The sequence below is a fragment of the Amblyraja radiata genome, chromosome 12 (genome assembly GCF_010909765.2).
Source record: "Amblyraja radiata isolate CabotCenter1 chromosome 12, sAmbRad1.1.pri, whole genome shotgun sequence".
Classification (NCBI taxonomy): Eukaryota; Metazoa; Chordata; class Chondrichthyes; order Rajiformes; family Rajidae; genus Amblyraja; species Amblyraja radiata.
The window spans coordinates 50,635,380-50,654,047 of NC_045967.1; the positions used below are offsets into that span (position 1 = coordinate 50,635,380).

Below are 18,668 nucleotides of genomic sequence, written 5' to 3' on the forward strand. Positions count from 1 at the left end.
GCACCAGCTTCTCGTTCTCACCCAGCAAACAGCTAACAATGGCCTGTTTCTTTTATCATCGTTACTTTTTCGCATATCTTTCATTCATCTCCACATCACTGTGTACATCTCTTGTTTCTCTTTCCCCTGACAAGATTGAAGAAGGGTCTCGACCCCGAAACGCCACCCATTCCTTCCCCCCAGAGATGCTGCCTGTCCCGCTGAGTTACTCCAGCATCTTTGGCCTATCTTTGACTGAAAACAGAGCTGGTCGCTATAAACCTGCTCATCTACCATCTGTCCTAGAAATGTCAATGAAAATTGCCATCGAAGACAGATAACGGATCACTAGGCCAAGCATGAGATGGGAGTTAGCGGGCTTTTGTAAAGAGTAAGATGTTTGGACCATTGGGATTTCTTTTTGGGCAGAGGTACAAGAGGGAGAGGTTGCACCAAAAACAGAGCAGAACCAATATCCTGGCAGGTAGAGTTGCTTGTGCCACTTGGAGGTTTCAAACTAGATTGGATGTGATCCAATATAATGTTGAGGCTGGAAGTCGGTACAGAAGGCTCGACTGCAGGTTCAGTAGACGGGATAGGCAGGAGTTTAGCAGGGAGTGAGAAAATATCGTTGGGTTAAATTGGATTTATTTCAATGCTGGAAGGTCAGATAGGTAAGGAGGATCAACTCAGAGCATGGATAGGTACGTGCGAATGGGAAATTGTTGTCTGGCTGAGGAAGGGAGAGGACTGGCAGCTTAATGTTCCAGAGTACAGGTGCTACAGGTGAGATAGAGGTGGGGGGGAGGGGGGAAGGGGGTGGAGAGTAAAAGAGGAGGGGGAGTTCCTCCATTGAGTAAGGAGAACATCATGGCAGTTGTCCGAGATGACTTCACCGATGGTACGTACAGTGCGGCTCTATGTGTGGAGTTGGGAAATAAGGAGGGGGTGTTGGGAGTGTTATATCGGCCTTGTTGGATCACCTTGTTGGAAGTGTACTATCGACCTTCAAATAGTCAACAGAAATTTGAGGAGCAAATGTTCTGTGAGATTGCAGGACATAAGAATGTCATAGTAGGGGATATTGACTTTCCCAATGTGGACTAGGGCTGTCATAGTGCCAAGGACTTAGAGAGGGTAACATCTGTCAAATGTGTTCAGGATGGTTTTCTCAGGAGAACGTGTAAAAGGCCCTACACGGGAGAGGCCAAAGCAAGACTTACTTTTGGGGAAATGGGCAGGGCAAAAGACTGAAACGTCAATGCGTGAGGCTTTTGGGACCGGCGATCACAGTTTAGTTTAGAGATACAGCGCAGAAACAGGCCCTTCGGCCCACCGAGTCCGCGCCGAACAGCGATCCCCGCACACTAACACTATCCTACACACACTAGGGATAAATTTACAATTATACCAAACCAATTAACCTACAAACCAGTACGTCTTTGGAGTGTGTGAGGAATCCGGAGAAAACTCATGCCTGCCACGGGGAGAACGCACAAACAGCCGCATTCAGGATTGAACCTGGGATTTGTCGCTGTAAGACAGCAACTCCACCGCTGCACAGGTTTAAAATAGTTATGGATAAGGAGTGGGCTGGTCCACTAGTTAAAGTTAAAACCATGAGAGGAATAGATTGTGTAGATGCACAGAGTCTCTTGCCCAGAGTAGGGAGAATCGTGGACCAGAAAACATAGGTTTAAGGTGAAGGGGAAAAGATCTTATGAGTAACTTCTTCACAAAGGGTGATGAGTGTATGGAACAAGCTGCCAGAGGAGGTAGTTGAGGCAGGGACTATCCCAACATTTAAGAAACAGTTAGACAGGTACATGGATAGGACAGGTTTGGGGGGATATGGACCAAATGCGGGCAGGTGGGACTAATGTAGATGGGGCATGTTGGCCGGTGTGGGCAAGTTGGGCCGAAGGGCCTGTTTCCATACTGCATCACTCTATGACTCATCAGGTCAGTGTGGGAATGGGAAGGGGAATTGACAGGGCCCGTCTGGAAAGTCAGATTGCATGGGATCCAGGGAGAGATAGCAAATTGGATGCAGAAGCGGAGAGGAGTGAAGGTTTTTTTTTGCGGTCTGGAAGCCTCAACTAGCAATGTGCCTTTGGGATCGATGCTGGGCTCATTTCTGTTTGTCATCCATGTCAACAATTTGAATGAGAATGTATAAGACAAGATTAGTAAGTTTGCAGATGACACTAAAATAGATGGTATCGCAAATAGTTATCACGGATTTCAGCAGGATCTTGATCAGCTGGGCAAGTGGGCCAAGGATTATGGGGAGAAGGCAAGAGAATGAGCCATGGTTAAATGGTGGAGCAGACTTGAAGGGCCCAATGGCCTAATTCTACTCTTATGAACTTATGAATTGCTGATAAGAGTTTAATTTAGATCTGTGTAAGATGTTGGATTTTGGGAAGTCAAACCAGGGCAGATCCTTCACACTGAATGGTCGGGCACTGGGGAGTGTTGTAGAGCTGAGGGACCTAGGAGTACAAGACTGTTATTTCCTGAAGAAGGCTTTTGGCACATTGACCTTCATCAGACAGAGAACTGTATAGAAGTTGAGACGTTATATTGCAGTTGCACAGGATGTTGATGAGGCCACATTATGAGTATTGTGTTCAGATTCGGTCCCTCTGCTATAGGAAGGATGCTCAAAGCCGCGAAGAGATGCAGAGAAGATTTACGAGGATGTTACCAGGACTTGAGGTCCTGAGCTATAGCGAGAGCTGGGACTTTAGTCCTTGGAGTGCAGGAGGCTGAGGTGTGATCTTATAGAGGTGTATAAAATCACGAGGGGAATAGGTCGGATGCATGGTCTTTTTCCCAGGGCAGGTGAATCAAGGTCATAGATATAAGGTGAGGAGGGAAAGATTTAATAGGAACCTGAGGGGCAACTTCTGCACTCAGACGGTGGTGGGCATATGGAACAAGCTGCCAGAAGAGTTATTTGAGGCAGGTACAATAACAACATTGAAAAGACATTTGGACAGGTGCATGGACAGGAATGGTATGGAGGGAAATGGGCCAAACGCAGGTCATTGGGACTAGTTTAGATGAGGCAGCATGGCAGAATGATTCTATGACTCTCTTACTGATATTGGATTGGTTGCAACTAGTATTTATCAGAATGATTCTGCAAGCTTAATGGAGCTAATCATGGTAAAATGATTAGACTTTATAGACTTCGGCCCATTGAATCCGCACCGACCAGCGACCACTCTGTATATTAGCACTATCCCACACACTAAGGAGGGTTTACAATTTTACCAAAGCCAATTAACCTACAAACCTATATGTCTGTGGAATGTGGGAGGAAACCACAAGCAACCGGAGAAAGTCCGTGCAGTCACAGGGAGAAACTCCTGCGTACAACACCCGTAGTCAGGATCGAACCCGGGTCTCTGGCACTGCAAGGCAGCAACTCTACCTGCTGCGCCACCGTGTTGAAGATAGCAAGGTGAGGAGCTATCTAATCTTGGCAACGGAAAACAAATGAAACTGCGGCCGCTGGACTCTGAAACGGAAACAGAAATGCCGCAAGAACTCATCCATTCAGGTAGCAGCCGAGGGGAGAGAAACTCAACGATTTAGGACCTGAAATATTGAACCACAGCACCTGGGTAATTCACATTCAAGCAAACCTGGAAGTTAAAAAAAAATTATTTCTTGGAAAGTGAACGACAGGATGATGATGAAAAAAAAGCCAATCCATAAGGATAAAGGAATCTGCCGCCCTGGCCCAACCTGACCTTCACTGGAGTCCAGACCCGGCACATTCCTCATTCAGTAAATGCTGGGGTAGCCCGCTGCCGAATGGCCCGCTCCAGACTGCAGGAGTACGTGCTGAGCGACGCACTGAAGCTCGGTGCAGCCAACGCCAAGGCTCGGTGGGGGAGGACCACAGTCTGGGGTCCTTCCGCTGCTGGACATGGGGGGCAGGGTGTGGTGGAGACGCATCTCAAAATAAGGGAAGGGATTCCACGCCAGTGGGCCACATGAGTGGCACGGGTGGGGGGGGATACATTTGTGTAATTTGAGCAATGTTTGTTAACAGTATTGAATGTTTGTATAGCCTCCGAAAATATCAGATGAATTTTTTTGCACGGTTCATGTATTATATATATTTATTACCTGAATAAAGTCTATTTTGAAATTAAAAAAAAATGTATATCCTGTGATGGCTACACGTGTCCCTGCGAGCCTCAGCTCTGCCGCTCTCCATGTGTGACATTCACAAATTATAGGAGTAGAATTAGGCCATTCAGCCCATCGAGTCAACTCTGCCATTCAAACATGGCTCATCTCCGCCACCTAATCCCATTTTCCTGCCTTCTCCCCATAACCCTTGATACCCGTTCTAATCAAGAATTTGTCTATTTCTGCTTTAAAATTATCCACTGACCTGGCCTCCACATCCCTCTGAGTTCCACAGATTAACTACCCTCTGACTAAAGAAGTTCCTCCTCATCTTCTTTCTAAAAGAGCGCCCTTAAAATCTGAGGCTGTGACCTCTGGTCCGAGATTTTCCCATTAGTGGAAACATCCTCTCCACATCCACTCTATCAATGCCTTTCATTATCCTATAAGTTTGAATGAGGTTTCCCCCCCCAACCTTTTAAACTCCAGCAAGTAGAGGCCCAGTGCTGTCAAATGCTCATCATATGCTAACCCACTCATTCCTGGGATCATTCTTGTAAACCTCCTCTGGGCCCTCCCCAGAGCCAGCACACCCTTCCTCAGATATGGGGCCCAGATTTGCTCACTGTACTCCAAATGCGGTCTGACCAGCGCCTTGTAGAGCCTCAGCATTACATCCCTGTTTCTGTATTCCAGTGGTCCTGATATAAACGCTGGCATTGAATTTGACTTCCTCTCTGTGAGAGAGACATCTCTCTCTGCTCACGTAGGTGCGCAGGCAGCAGATGTGCAGCGCTTCCCTGTGCAGAAATAGAGCGGTAAAGACCAGACCAGACACGGTGCCAAGACCAACTCTTATCTCCCCGCATATAATCCCTCCACTCCCTCAATATCCACATGTACATCCAAAAGTCTGGGTGGAGGAATAGAGTGATACAGCGCGGGAACAGGCTCTTCGGCCCAACTTGCCCACACCGATCAACATGCCCCATCTACATGAGTCCCACCTACCTGCGTTTGACCCAGATTCCCTCTAAACCTGTCCTATCCCTGTGCCTGTCTAAATGATTCTTAAACGTTGCGATAGCCCCCGCCTCAACTACCTCCTTCGGCAGCCCGTTCCATACACCCAATATCCTAAACAAGTTACCCCTCAGGTTCCCACTACATCATTTCCCCCCTCACCTTAAACCTATGTCCTCTGGTTCTCGATTCCCCCTGCTTTGAACAAATAATCAGCTGCTTCATGCAATGTTGTGTATGAGACCTCTCTGTGGAAAGAGTACAAGAAGTTGTGCCCGATGACAAAATCATCTGTTTTTAGTTTTTAGTTTTAGTTTTTACCTTTGGAGATGCAGCGTGGAAACAGGCCCTTCGGCCCACTGAGTCCAGGCCGACCAGCGATCACCAATACACTAACACCACCGCACACACTAGGGACAAATTAACCTGCAAACCTGTGGGACCGGGGCACCTGGAGAAAACCCACGCGGTCACAGGGAGAACGAGCAAATGCCACACCACAGCCTGCACCCTTAGTCAGGGTTGAACCAAGGTCCCTGGCGCTGTAAGGCAGCAACTCTACCACTGCGCCACCATGCCGCTCCGTCTGTTATTCCTGACCTGACACCTAGTTGGATCAGGGTGAGAACTACATCAGTGTAGCGAGATTTGGTGTGACTTGGTGTGACCTTCTTGCGACTATCCACGCACTGCCTCCAGTGTGGTGTTCATGCGCTCCCATCGCCGTGGAAACTCCCAACGAGAGCATGAAGATGGGCACCACCAAGCTCCTCGCCATCTCCCGCCTTTGGCCAGGAAGGCTGGCAATGCAAACTCCGCAGAGACAGCAGCCGAGGTCAGAATCGAACCCGGGTCCCTGGCGCTGTGAGTCAGCAGATCCGCCACCTGCAACACTGCGGCGTCCTATTTTTTGACAGCAATGCCTGCAAGGAAAGACACAAAGTGCCGGAGTAACTCAGCGGGTCAGGCAGTACCTCTGGAGAACGTGGATAGGCGATGTTTTGGGTCGGGGCCGTTCCTCAGACTGATACAAGGACATGCACGTGAGGTGCCAGATGGGGTAACATCGATACTGAAAATATTCCGTGACGGTGAATAAACGATGCAGAGGTTTCAGCATTGTTTGTTCAATCGGGACAATATTCTAATTGCAACACCGATGGAGGTGGAGAATCTCCAGCTTGGTGAGGAACCATTCAGAAGTGTGTGGGAAGGAACTGCAGATGCTGGTTTAAACCGAAGATAGTCACAAAATGTTGGAGTAACTCAGCGGGACAAGACAGCGTCTCTGGAGAGAAGGAATGGGTGACGTTTGGGGTCGAGACCCTTCTTCAGACCAGTGTCTTCTTCAGAAATGTCAAGGTTTATGGGGAGGAGGCAGGAGAATGGGGTTGAGAGAGAAAGATAGATCAGCCATGAGTGAATGGCGGAGTAGACTTGATGGGCCGGATGGCCTAATTCTCCTCCCATGGCTTATGAACTTAGGTTTACCATTGGCATGATGCCAAGTTTAGCCAAAGCAAATGTGGCTTCATTCAGAGAGAGAGAGAGAGATAGTGAGAGAGAGGGAGAGAGAGAGATTTATTTAGGTCTGTGAATAATTGAATACCTGCTGCAAAAGCCAAAAATTGAGGCCATCGTTAAATCCAGGACACTTGAAAATGTTACTGGGCCCTGGTTATTTTTAAGTATCATTCAATACTGTGCCAGATTCCAACTCAGAGTGCACCTCCTCCATCCTCATCTACTGTATCCGTTGCTCCCGGTGTGGGCTTCTATATGTTGGCGTAGACACAAAATGCTGGAGTAACTCAGTGGGCCAAGCAGCGTCTCTGGAGAGAAGGAATGGGTGACGTTTCGGGTCGAGACCCTTCTTCAGACCAAGCGCAGGCTCGCATTCACGTTCAGTCCGCCTTGGACCACGCAATCTCCCCGTTGCCAGACATTTCAACTCCCCTTCCCATTCCCACGCTGACCTCTCTGTCCTAGGCCTCCACCACTGTCAGAGTGAGGTCAGACACAAATTGGAGGAATCTCGTATCTCGTATCTCGCTTGGGCAGCTTGCACCCCTGCGGTACGAACGTTGATTTCTCTAATTTCAAGTAACTCCTGCCTTCTCTCCCCCCCACCTCCACCCTAGTCATCGTACAAGTTACACTCTCGTCATGCTGAGGGTCACTGTCTGGATAACTCGTTATCAACCAGCCCACAGCCAACAATGGGCCATTGTGGGCTCCACCTTTCCTTGATCATCGCTACTTTTGTGCATTTCTTTCATTCTTTTGTTCTATATCTCTCTATATCACCGCCCATATCTCTCACTTCCCTTTCCCCTCTTTTCACTGATGGCCATGTCCCGGGTATACTTGGGGGTGGCACTGAACAGGTTAAATTGGTTAAATTGATGATGTTTTCACTGGGCGGGAGGTGGGGGGGAAGTCGATGAAACTGATGTGTAAACTCTAGGTTTTAATATTCCCAATGTTTAAGTTCAGAGATAATGTGGCACGGTGGCGCAGCGGATGCCTTACAGTGTCAAAGACTTGGGCTCGATGCTAACTGCGGGTGCTGTCTTTACGGAGTTTGCACGCTCTCCCCGTGACCACGTGGGTTTTCTCCGGGTGCTCCAGTTTCCTCCCGCACTCCAAAGACATGCGGGTTTGTAGATTAATTGGCTTCTGTAAATTGGCCCCAAGTGTGTAGCATAGAACTGCTGTAGGTGTGATCTCTGGTTGGCCTGATCTCTGTGGACTGTTTCTACACTGTATCTCTAAACTAACTCCATAGAGTGCTACATGATACAGGAGTATTTTGAGGTAGAGAAGGATTGTGAATCTGTGGAATTCTATGCCGCAGAAGGCTGTGGAGGCCAAGTCCATGGACATAAGGCAGAGATAAATAGTTTCTTGATCGGTACGGGTGTTAGGGGTTATGGGGAGAAGGCAGGACAATGGGGGTTAAGAGGGAGAGATAGATCAGCCACGATTGAATGGCAGAGTGGATTTAATGGGCCGAATGGCCTAAATTCTGCTTCTATCACATGCTCACCATTACAGGGAGCAGCTGATTCTGAATGAAGCTGGATATATCTGAGCAAACAACTGATGGTTTATGCTGACAGAAGTAGATGAAGACTAGCGGAGAAGGTCACAAGAGGGGCACAAAAAGCAGCAAATACCAATTGCAGCAACCAGCCTGTTTGTCCTGATGTAATTTCTATGCATTTTTACTTTGGGACCATAACTTTGACACCGTTCAACATAATAAGTGGCCACTTCATTTCCATCAGCAGCTAGTTTGTCACTCGTTAATCTCAGACTTCCCAGGGCTGGGCATATGGTTGCGGACCCCTCTATCTCAACCCAAGTCCCTTGAGACTGATTATGCTTTTCACACCTGAGATCCCTCAACCATGTGGAAGCTTTTGTGAAAATATGAATGGTGAACAGAGAGGCACCTGAGGCATCTAGTCTGCGTGCTCAAATTACCTGCAACAGATTGGCGATCGGGACTAATTGTGTGGGTTTCTTTTGTGGACAGAAAATATGTCGGAGTGGGCGAACAATAAGGATTCGTGTCACGTGGCCGTAACAAAGTAATGATGGTTCGCTTTTTCGAGGCGCTTGATGGATGGAGTACTGTCATAGAAAGAGCACTGACTAACTATAACCTTCCTGAGTTGCTGCCCAACAGCGCCAGAGACCCCGGTTCGATCCTGACTACAGGTGCTGTCTGTACGGAGTTTGTACATTCTCCCTGGGTTTTCTCCGGGTTCCTCCCACACTCCAAAGACGTACAGGTTTGTAGGTTATGCCCCTGTCCCACTTAGGAAACCTGAACGGAAACCTCTGGAGACTTTGCGCCCCACCCAAGGTTTCCGTGCGGTTCCCGGAGGTGGTTTTTGTCAGTCTCCCTAATGGTCGAAAGTGGTTTCCGCTTCTTCTATGTTCCGGCGATTATTTCAAACAATTCAAAACTGGCCGCGACTAAAAGTAGGTTGCCGTTTTCAAAATCGGTAATTTTTTAGCCGAAGCCGGTTGCGATGCTAGTTGAAGGTGGTTGCCGGAGGTTGCAGGTAGTGGAGTGTCTTACCTTCCACTACCTGCAACCTCTGGCAACCACCTGCAACCTCCGGCAACCACCTTCAACGTCTCCAGAGGCAAAGTCTCCAGAGGTTTCCGTTCAGGTTTCCTAAGTGGGACAGGAGCATTAATTGGCTTCTGTAAAAATTGTAAATTGTCCCTAGTGTGTGTATGATAGTGCTAGTGTGCGGGGATCGCTGGTTGGTGCAGACTTGGTGGGCTGAAGGGACGGTTTCTGCTCTGTATCTATAAACTAAAGTCAACAACATGTGCTTTGTTCCTGATGGTTTAACTGATAATCATTGAAGGATATTTTCCTCAGCAGTTTATTCATGGGCATGATATGTTTGACATATGTGCGGCAAAAATATAAGAAGCTAATCATTTATCCCTGAAGATTCTCCCGCCTTTGAACCTAAAAGAAGAAAGTGTTTTTAAAGTAACTCAATCAAGTCACGTTGATAAGAAATCCGGTTTCACTGTATCCTGCTGATCTGGTCCAAAAAACGTTTGACATAAGATTGGGGCAATGCTTTGTGAAATACATAGAGTTATACAGCATAGATACAGGTCCCATCGACTAACCTGTCCATGGTAACCAAGATGCTTATCTGGGTTAGTCCCACGTGCCTGCACTCGGAAACCTTTACTTTCAATGTACCGGTCTTATAAACATTGGAATTGTACCTTTTTCTGCAACTACCTCCTTCAATGTACTCATCACCTACTAGGTTAAAACAAGTTGCCCCTCAGATTCCCTTCTGAAGGGTTCCGACCCTAGACGTCACCCGTTCCTTTTCTCCAGAGATGCTGCCTGACCCGCTGCGTTACTCCAGCTTTTTGTGCCTATCTTTGGTGTAAAACCAGCGTCTGCAGTTCCTTCCCACAGACTTTCCTTTTTTCCCTGTTTAGCTTAGTTTAGTTCAGAGATGCAGCGGGGAGACAGGCCCTTCGGCCCACCGGGTCCGTGCTGACCAGCGATCCCCGCACACTAACACTATCCTACACCCACCTATTTACGATTTTACGGAAGCCAATGAACCGACAAACCTGCACGTCTTTGGAGCGTGTGAGGAAACCGGAGAACCCGGAAATAAACCCATGCTGGTCAACGGGAGAACGTGGAAAGTCCGTTCAGACAGCATCCGTGGTCAGGATCGAACCCAGGTCACTGGTGTTGAAGACAGCAACTCTACCGCTGTGCCACTGTGCCGCCCTGTCTTGCCCCGCCTGCCCTGTCTACTGAACTTACTTCCTTAAACATTTGTATTCATCTCAATCTTCTCTTCTGCCACACTATTGTTATGGATCTCACGCCCCTACCCAGTTAGTTTAAACCATCCTGAATGGCACTTGTAAATCTCCCTGTGGTTGGTTTCCCTCCAGTTCAGGTGCAATGTGACCCTCTGGTATAGGTCTTACCTGCCGTGTAAGGGATCCCAATGATCCAAATACCTGATGCCCCCCCCCCCCCCCCCCATATACCAGCTCTTTAGCTACACACTTAACTATACTATCTTCCTTTCCCTTGTCTCAATAGACAATGGACAATAGGTGCAGGAGTAGGTCCTGCGGCCCTTAGAGCCAGCACCGCCATTCACTGTGATCATGGCTGATCATCCACATTCAGTACCCTGTTCCTGCCTTCTCATCATATCCCCTGACTCCGCTATCTTTAAGAGCTAGCTCATGGCATGGAAAGCAACCCTAAGTTTCCAATAGTGAAGATCCTGTTTTTTTTTTAAACTTACTACCTAACTCCCTAAATTCTCTTCGCAGGACCTCATCTCCCTTCCTGCCAATGCCTTTGGTACCATAATGGTACCACAGCCTCTGGCTGCTCACACTACTCTTTGAGAATGCCCTGTGTCAGATGCCAACATCTTTGACTCTGGCAACAGGGAACAAACACGGCCTCTGAGTAATAGAGTCCACAGCACTGTTGCTTGCCTGGACTTTACCCTAGCCTGCTTTACTGCAGAGCCAGTCCTGGTGGCACAGATATGGCTGCTGTTTTTTCCCTCGGAGGGGTCACCCCACTCAGCTGTATCTCATTCATTCATTCATTGTTGGGGGGGGGGGGGGGGGGGGGGGGGGTTGAGGGGGGATCTTATAGAAGCTTACAAAATTCTTAAGGGGTTGGACAGGCTAGATGCAGGAAGATTGTTCCCGATGTTGGGGAAGTCCAGAACAAGGGGTCACAGTTTAAGGATAAAGGGGAAGTCTTTGAGGACTGAGATGAGAAAAACATTTTTTACACAGAGAGTGGTGGATCTCTGGAATTCTCTGCCACAGAATGTAGTTGAGGCCAGTTCATTGGCTATATTTAAGAGGGAGTTAGATGTGGCCCTTGTGGCTAAAGGGATCAGGGGGTATGGAGAGAAGGCAGGTACGGGATACTGAGTTGGATGATCAGCCATGATCATATTGAATGGCGGTGTAGGCTTGAAGGGCCGAATGGCCTACTCCTGCACCTAGTTTCTATGTTTCTATATTTCTATGTTTCATTCAATCATTCATTCATTCATTCATTCATTCACTCATTCATTCACTCATTCATTCATTCACTCATTCATTCATTCATTCATTCATTCATTCATTCATTCATTCACTCATTCATTCATTCATTCATTCATTCATTCAACAGCTACACACGATGGAGAGGGAGACACCTGAACTAAACTGATCTTCTGTCTACTGCTGCTGAACTACTATCTACCTCTTCGATGTCCCTTGGACTATCCTTGATCAGACTTTGCTGGTGTTGCCTTGCCCTAAACATTATTCCCTTATCATGTATCTATGCACTGTAAGTGGATCGATTGTAATCATGCATTGTCGTTCTGCTGACTGGTTAGCACGGAACAAAACGCTGCATTTCGCTGCACCTCGGTACACGTGACAATAAACTGAACCGAATCCACCACCTTTCCTGCTGGTCACCCATTTACCTGAACGAATCCTTGGTCTCACCACCTCCCTGAGACCTCTGCCTCCCGGCACGATCTCCTGGTGGGCCGCGGCCTTACCCCGGCAACAGGCCTGGCCCATCCACCGCTGAACCGGGGAACCCACCTGGAGTGGTTGCCTCTCTCTCTCGAGGCCCGTCCCCTGATCGTCCCCGAAGACCAGGAACCGGAGAGGAGGGTGGGGGGGGGTGTGGTGGGTGGGAGGGGCCGGGGAGGGTTGGCGATGGTGGCAGACACTGGAACAAAGGGCCGGTGAGAAGAACCGTAAGTCTTACCTAAGACAGACACAAAATGCTGGAGTAACTCAGCGAGGCAGGCAGCATCTCTGGAGAGAAGGAATGGGTGACGTTTCGGGTCGAGACCCTTCTTCGGGGGTCTTACCTTCCGTGCCGTCAAGGCCGGCTGCAGGAGGCACGAAGCCTGCAGGAGGCCGGGCGAGGAGAGGGACAACGGTTTGAGGGACGAACCGAACGGTGACAACAGCTGCAACGGGCCTTTCTGGCCAACTGCGGCTGGGACTCTGAACACTTCTCATGTGTGGCGCTCATCTGTCTGAACTGTACGCGAAAAAAGGATTTCACTGTACCTTAATATCAAAAGAAGCATCTACGAAACTATCTGGCACACGTATGCTCCTCGGCAAGTCAGATTACCACTCCAACTCATCCATTCTGCAGCCCGACTTACTTCCAGTAAACATAGTCATTATGGACACTAGACTGGCTCTCGATCTCTGACAGGGGCCGCACAGCGCTCCACCGACGGACATCACTGCCTCTTTCGAAGACCTGCGGACTTGGGATAAATCTCACCTTGGCCTTACCCTGTTGATGGCCGCCCTCTTCACCGAAGCTGGACGTTCACCTTTGAAGGCCCACTCTTTGACCTACCAGTAGCACTTCCACCACACTGCAGGCCCGGGCAGAGTGGATGTGGAGAAGATGCTTCCACTCGTGGGAGAGTCTGGGACCAGAGACCACTGCGTCACAATAAAAGGACGTACCTTTAGAAGGGAGACGAGGAGGAATTTCTTGTCAGACGGTGGTGAATCTGTGGAATTCATTATCGCAGACAGCTGTGGAGGCCAAGTCAATGGATACTTTTAAGGCGGAGATTCACTGTTTTTTGATTAGTGCGAGTGTCAGGGGTTATGGGGTGAAGGCTGCTATCGGGCAACTGACCCATCCTACCAACATCTAAAGAGCAGTCCGGAGTAACTATCTACCTCATTGGTGACCATCGGACTACCTTTGATCAGACTTTACTGGACCTTATCTTGCCATAAACGTTATTCCCTTTATCATGTTTCTGTACACTGTGGACGGCTCGTTTGTAATCATGTATCGTCTCTCCGTTGACTGGTTAGCACACAACAAAAGTTTTTCACTGTGACAATAAACTGAACTCGTACTCAAGGCAGGAGTATGGGGTTGAGAGGGAAAGATACTGCAGATCGGCCATGATGGAATGGCAGAGTAGGCTTGATGGGCCGAATGGCCTAATTCTGCTCCTAAAACCTATGAACTTCTCAATGTACCGACTCCACCTCCTTTCCCTTCACTGCTGGGGTGATTGTAAATGAACTGTTTTCCCAACATCGAGCCTTTGTTCTCATATGCTACAGTACAGTAACAACCGTGAAGGGGCAGCACGGTGGCACAGCGGTAGAGTTGCTGCCTTCCAAAGCTCACAGCGCCAGAGAACCTGGTTCGATCCTGACTCCGGGTGCTGTCTGTACGGAGTTTGTACCTTCTCCCCGTGACCGCGAGGGTTTTCTCTGAGATCTTTGGTTTCCTCCCACACTCCAAATACGTGCAGGTTTGTAGGTTACTTGGCTTGGTATAAATGTAAATTGTCCCTAGTGTGTGTCGGACAGTGTTATGGGGCTGTCCCACTGTACGAGCTAATTCAAGAGTTCTCCCGAGTTTCCCCCGATTCGAACTCGAAGAATTACGGTAATGGCCGCTCGCAGATACTCGGGGCTCTCGTGGACATTTTTTAACATGTTGAAAAAACTTCACGAGTCTTGCCGAGCTTACCGCGTTTCCCGAGTACCTGCCGTTAGCGGCGCTGGCCACTGAGAGACGTCCCGAGCTCCGACGTAGCCGCTACGTACATTCTACGTGCTTATCACGGGTTTGATTTTTTTTAAACTCGGGAGAGCTCTTGTGCTGAACTCGTACAGTGGGACAGGGCCATCAGTGTATGGGGATCGCTGGTCGGTGCGGACTTGGTGTTTCCTCCTTCGTTTTCCTCTGAGGTACATTGAAAAGCTTTTGTTGCACGTTAACTAGTCAGCGGAAAGAGGAAACATTCTGTCAATTCTTTTATCGGGACCCACTATGATCTGTCACTCAGCTAAAATATATAGCTTGGTGGCTGTTGAACGAATTCTCTGCCGAATGGCCTAATTCTGCTCTTAGACAATAGACAATAGACAATAGACAATAGACAATAGACAATAGACAATAGGTGCAGGAGTAGCCCATTCGGCCCTTCGAGCCAGCACCGGCATTCAATGTAATCATGGTTGATCATCCATAATCAGGACCCCGTTCCTGCCTTCTCCCCATATCCCCTGACTCCTCTATCTTTAAGAGCCCTATCTAGCTCTCTCTTGAAAGCATCCAGAGAACCGGCCTCCACCGCCCTCTGTGGCAGAGAATTCCACAGACTCACAACTCTTTGTGAGAAAAAATGTTTCCTCGTCTTCGTTCTAAATGGCTCACCCCTTATTCTTAAACTGTGGCCCCTGGTTCTGGACTCCCCCAACATCGGGAACATGTTTCCTGCCTCTAGCATGTCCAAACCCTTAACAATCTTATATGTTTCAATAAGATAGCCTCTCATCCTTCTAAACTCCAGAGTGTACAAGCCCAGCCGCTCCATTCTCTCAGCATATGAAAGTCCCGCCATTCTTGTAAACCTACGCTGCACTCCCTCAATAGCAAGAACGTCCTTCCTCAAATTAGGGGACCAAAATTGAAACACTTTTGTTGCACGCTAACCAGTCAGTGGAAAGAGGAAACATTCTGTCAATCTTTTTATCGGGGCCCAGTATGATCTGTCACTCAGCTAAAATATATAGTTGGTGGCTGTTAAACTAATTGTCTGACTAATGATCTGATCAGTCCTGTTTCGATTATCGTGTTGGAGGAAAGGCAATTCTATAAGCGCCTGCTTCTCTTCCAAATGAAAGCAGCCAGCTTGGCTTTCCTTGCATGAGGCAGGACTGGTTAATGTTGAAACCTTACGTTGCTTCAATGGTGGTGAATCGGTGGAATTCATTGCCGCTGAAGGCTATGGAGGCCAAGTCCATGGATATTTTCAAGGCGGAGATTGGTAAATTCTTCATTAGTACGGGTGTCATAGAAACATAGAAAATAGGTGCAGGAGTAGGCCATTCAGCCCTTGGAGCCTGCACCGCCATTCAATATGATCATGGCTGATCATCCAACTCAGAATCCTGTACCTGCCTTCTCTCCATACCCCCTGATACCTTTAGCCACAAGGGCCACATCTAACTCCCTCTTAAATATAGCCAATGAACTGGCCTGAACTACCTTCTGTGGTAGAGAATTCCACAGATTCACCACTCTCTGCGTGAAAAATGTTTTTCTCATCTCGGTCCCAAACGATTTCCCCCTTATCCTTAAACTGTGACCGCTTGTTCTGGACTTCCCCAACATCGGGAACAATCTTCCTGCAACTAGCCTGTCCAACCCCTTAAGAATTTTGTAAGTTTCTATAAGATCCCCCCTCAATCTTCTAAATTCTAGCGAGTACAGGCCAGGGGTTATGGGGCGAAGACTGGCGAATGAAGTTGAGAGGGCAAGATAGATCAGTCATAATTGAATGGCGGAGTAGACTTGATGGGCCGAATGGCCTAATTCTGCTCACAGAACTTGTGAACTTCAGACTAAATCATTGCTGGTTTGATAGGGTGTACGCTAATGCACTGATGGAAAATTATTCTGTCTGGAAATACACATAAAAGCCAAATGCATGAGTGAAAATTAAAAAAAACCTATCATTAGTGATATATTCCAAATCTAAACGGCAGTATTTCCTCTGTTTGCTTCTTGCCTCCATATAACTCGATCCTGATGCAAACCGTACACCTGAAACACCAGCCTTTCCGAATGCTGGCAGGAGTGCAATTCCTCGTTTACGTCTGGAAAAGTAGTATTTGAGAGAAGGACAAAGATTAAGGCAAGAATTCCAAGGACCAATGTAGAAACAAAGAATTGCAGACGCTGGTTAAAGCACAACAGAAGACAAAAGTGCTGGAGTAACTCAGCAGGTCAGGCAGCATCCCTGGAGAACATGGATAGGCGACGTTTCGGGTCGAGACTCTTGTTGAGGCTCGAGTCTCAAGCCAGAGAACATAGGTTTAAGGTGAGGGGGGAAAGATTTAATAGGAACCTGAGGGGTAACTTTGTCCACACAAAGAGTGGCGGATGTATGGAGTGAGCTGCCGGAGGAGGTAGTTAAGGCAGGTACAGGGATAGGACAGGTTTAGAGGGATATGGGCCAAACGCAGGCAGGTAGGACCAACGTAGATGGGACATGTTGGCATATTGTAAGACTCTATGACTCTATGAAGTGTCTCGACCCGAAACATCGCCCATCCATGTTCTCCAGAGATTGTGTCTGATCCTGCAGAGTTACTCCAATACTCGGGTGCCCTTCTGTGTGGGTCCCCAAAGGTGAGTAATTTCTGAAATCGCAGTATTGAAAAATAAAAAACAATAATAGTAGTACAATAAAACTTGAACTTTGCTGGGGGTGGGAGATTGCAACCTTCACGTGGTCCGCCCTGTTTCGACAAATGCAATCAACCCGGCGTGCACAATCAAATAAGATCAAATAGAGCAAGTTGTCCTACACCTTTAGGCTGTGCACGCCATAGGCAAGAATTAGAAGAACTTTGCTGCAGAAACTTTCGCTCGTGTTACAGAAAGCCCTGGAACCTTTCACCCAGAACCTCCCGAAAACCTACGTTAAAAAGCTGTCGGTCTGGTGAGGATCCCTTGATTGTACCAGCATCGTGACTGTAATACCACGTGCAAATCAGTATGGGTGGGGGGAGGGAGAGGGGGGGGGGGGGGGGGGGGGGAGGGGTGTAGGGGGTAGGCCTGTTGCCTTTTTTTTTTGTCGTTGTGAGAATCGTCTAACAGCCTTGCCGATTACTCTGTACTAAGGTACCCGTCTGTGGTGACATTTGAGGCTGACCTTGGAGTCACCTCCACCGCTGCCGCACTCTCCTTTGTCGTACCACCATTTGTTTTTCAATTTATCCAAGAGGCCTTGTTCATTCAGTTTTAACACTGCGAGGTTAACAGCATTTCTTGAAACAATAAAACATATTTGTAAGAAAACGTGAACAATTGCAAGAAGTGTTAACGTGAAACGGGGACGAATTGGCTAATTTTCACGGAAAATGGCGAGACGCTTGAACATCAAATAAAGTGTTAATATTGGGAGGTGGCGGTGGAGGAGCGCATCGTTCAAGACTATGCGTGTGTGCGGGAAGGGGGATTGCCTTTAAAGATAAAGAAATATCAACAGGTCATGCAGTCAGACAGTCTTCACAAAAAGACATCTTGAATTTTTTACCAGATTAGTTTTAGAAACAAATAAAAAGTCTTTAGAGAACTTTAAAATGAAAAACAGGTACGGACAATCAGAAACAAAACCAAAACCAGACAGCACACTAAACCAAATAAAAGGGATGCAACTTTTTAAAAACTATGTTCTTCAAACTATGTTACCAGCCTTACACGATCCATGTTTTAAAACAGAGATAGAGAACAGGTTACCTTACATTCTTGACAGTTCAAACAAAAATAAAAGCAGGAAACATCAGGGTTGGTGGAATACTATAACAACATAGAATATTGTTACACTATTCCACCCACCTTAATGATGCTCCTTTTGGTGTTGCCACTCCATAGCCTTTCGAATCAAGGTTCCCTCCTACTTTCATGGTGTCGCAGGGCTTCCTCTGCTCAATGTATTCGTTCATCGTAGACTCGAGCAAGAAGGCAAACTTTCCTTTTGATTTCCGCACTTTGGCAACGCCGTCGGCTGTCGTTTTGGTGAACACGGAGGGTTCGGCAGACTTCATGTAGGACCACATTTTCTCGTACACCGCTATTTTTGAACGCTGGTGGAAGGGAGAGAGAGAGAGAGAGAGAGAGAGAGAGAGAAACGAAAATGTTAAAATATATATATTAGCAGTTCTTTGTTATTGTCACGGGGACTCATGTTGTCGACCTGTTGTTGAGGCCGGTTCATTGGCTATATTTAAGAGGGAGTTAGATGTGACCCTTGTGGCTAAAGGGATCAGGGGGTATGGAGAGAAGGCAGGTACGGGATACTGAGTTGGATGATCAGCCATGATCATATTGAATGGCGGTGCAGGCTCGAAGGGCCGAATGGCCTACTCCTGCACCTATT

General features: G+C 47.7%; 1 protein-coding gene across 4 annotated transcripts in view; it reads right to left on the minus strand.

The window, feature by feature from the left end:
* gria3 (glutamate ionotropic receptor AMPA type subunit 3) overlaps positions 1-18,668 on the minus strand; it is a 310,941-nt gene that overhangs the window by 9,699 nt on the left and 282,574 nt on the right. For 2 of the 4 annotated variants that reach the window (XM_033030753.1, XM_033030751.1), the window contains exons 13-14: positions 18,128-18,375; positions 17,442-17,556 (exon numbers count right to left, since the gene is read on the minus strand). In XM_033030753.1, the coding sequence (XP_032886644.1) occupies positions 17,442-17,556; positions 18,128-18,375 (363 nt within the window). The remainder of the gene's footprint in view (positions 1-17,441; positions 17,557-18,127; positions 18,376-18,668) is intronic. The other 2 variants (XM_033030754.1, XM_033030755.1) reach the window with 1 other exon arrangement.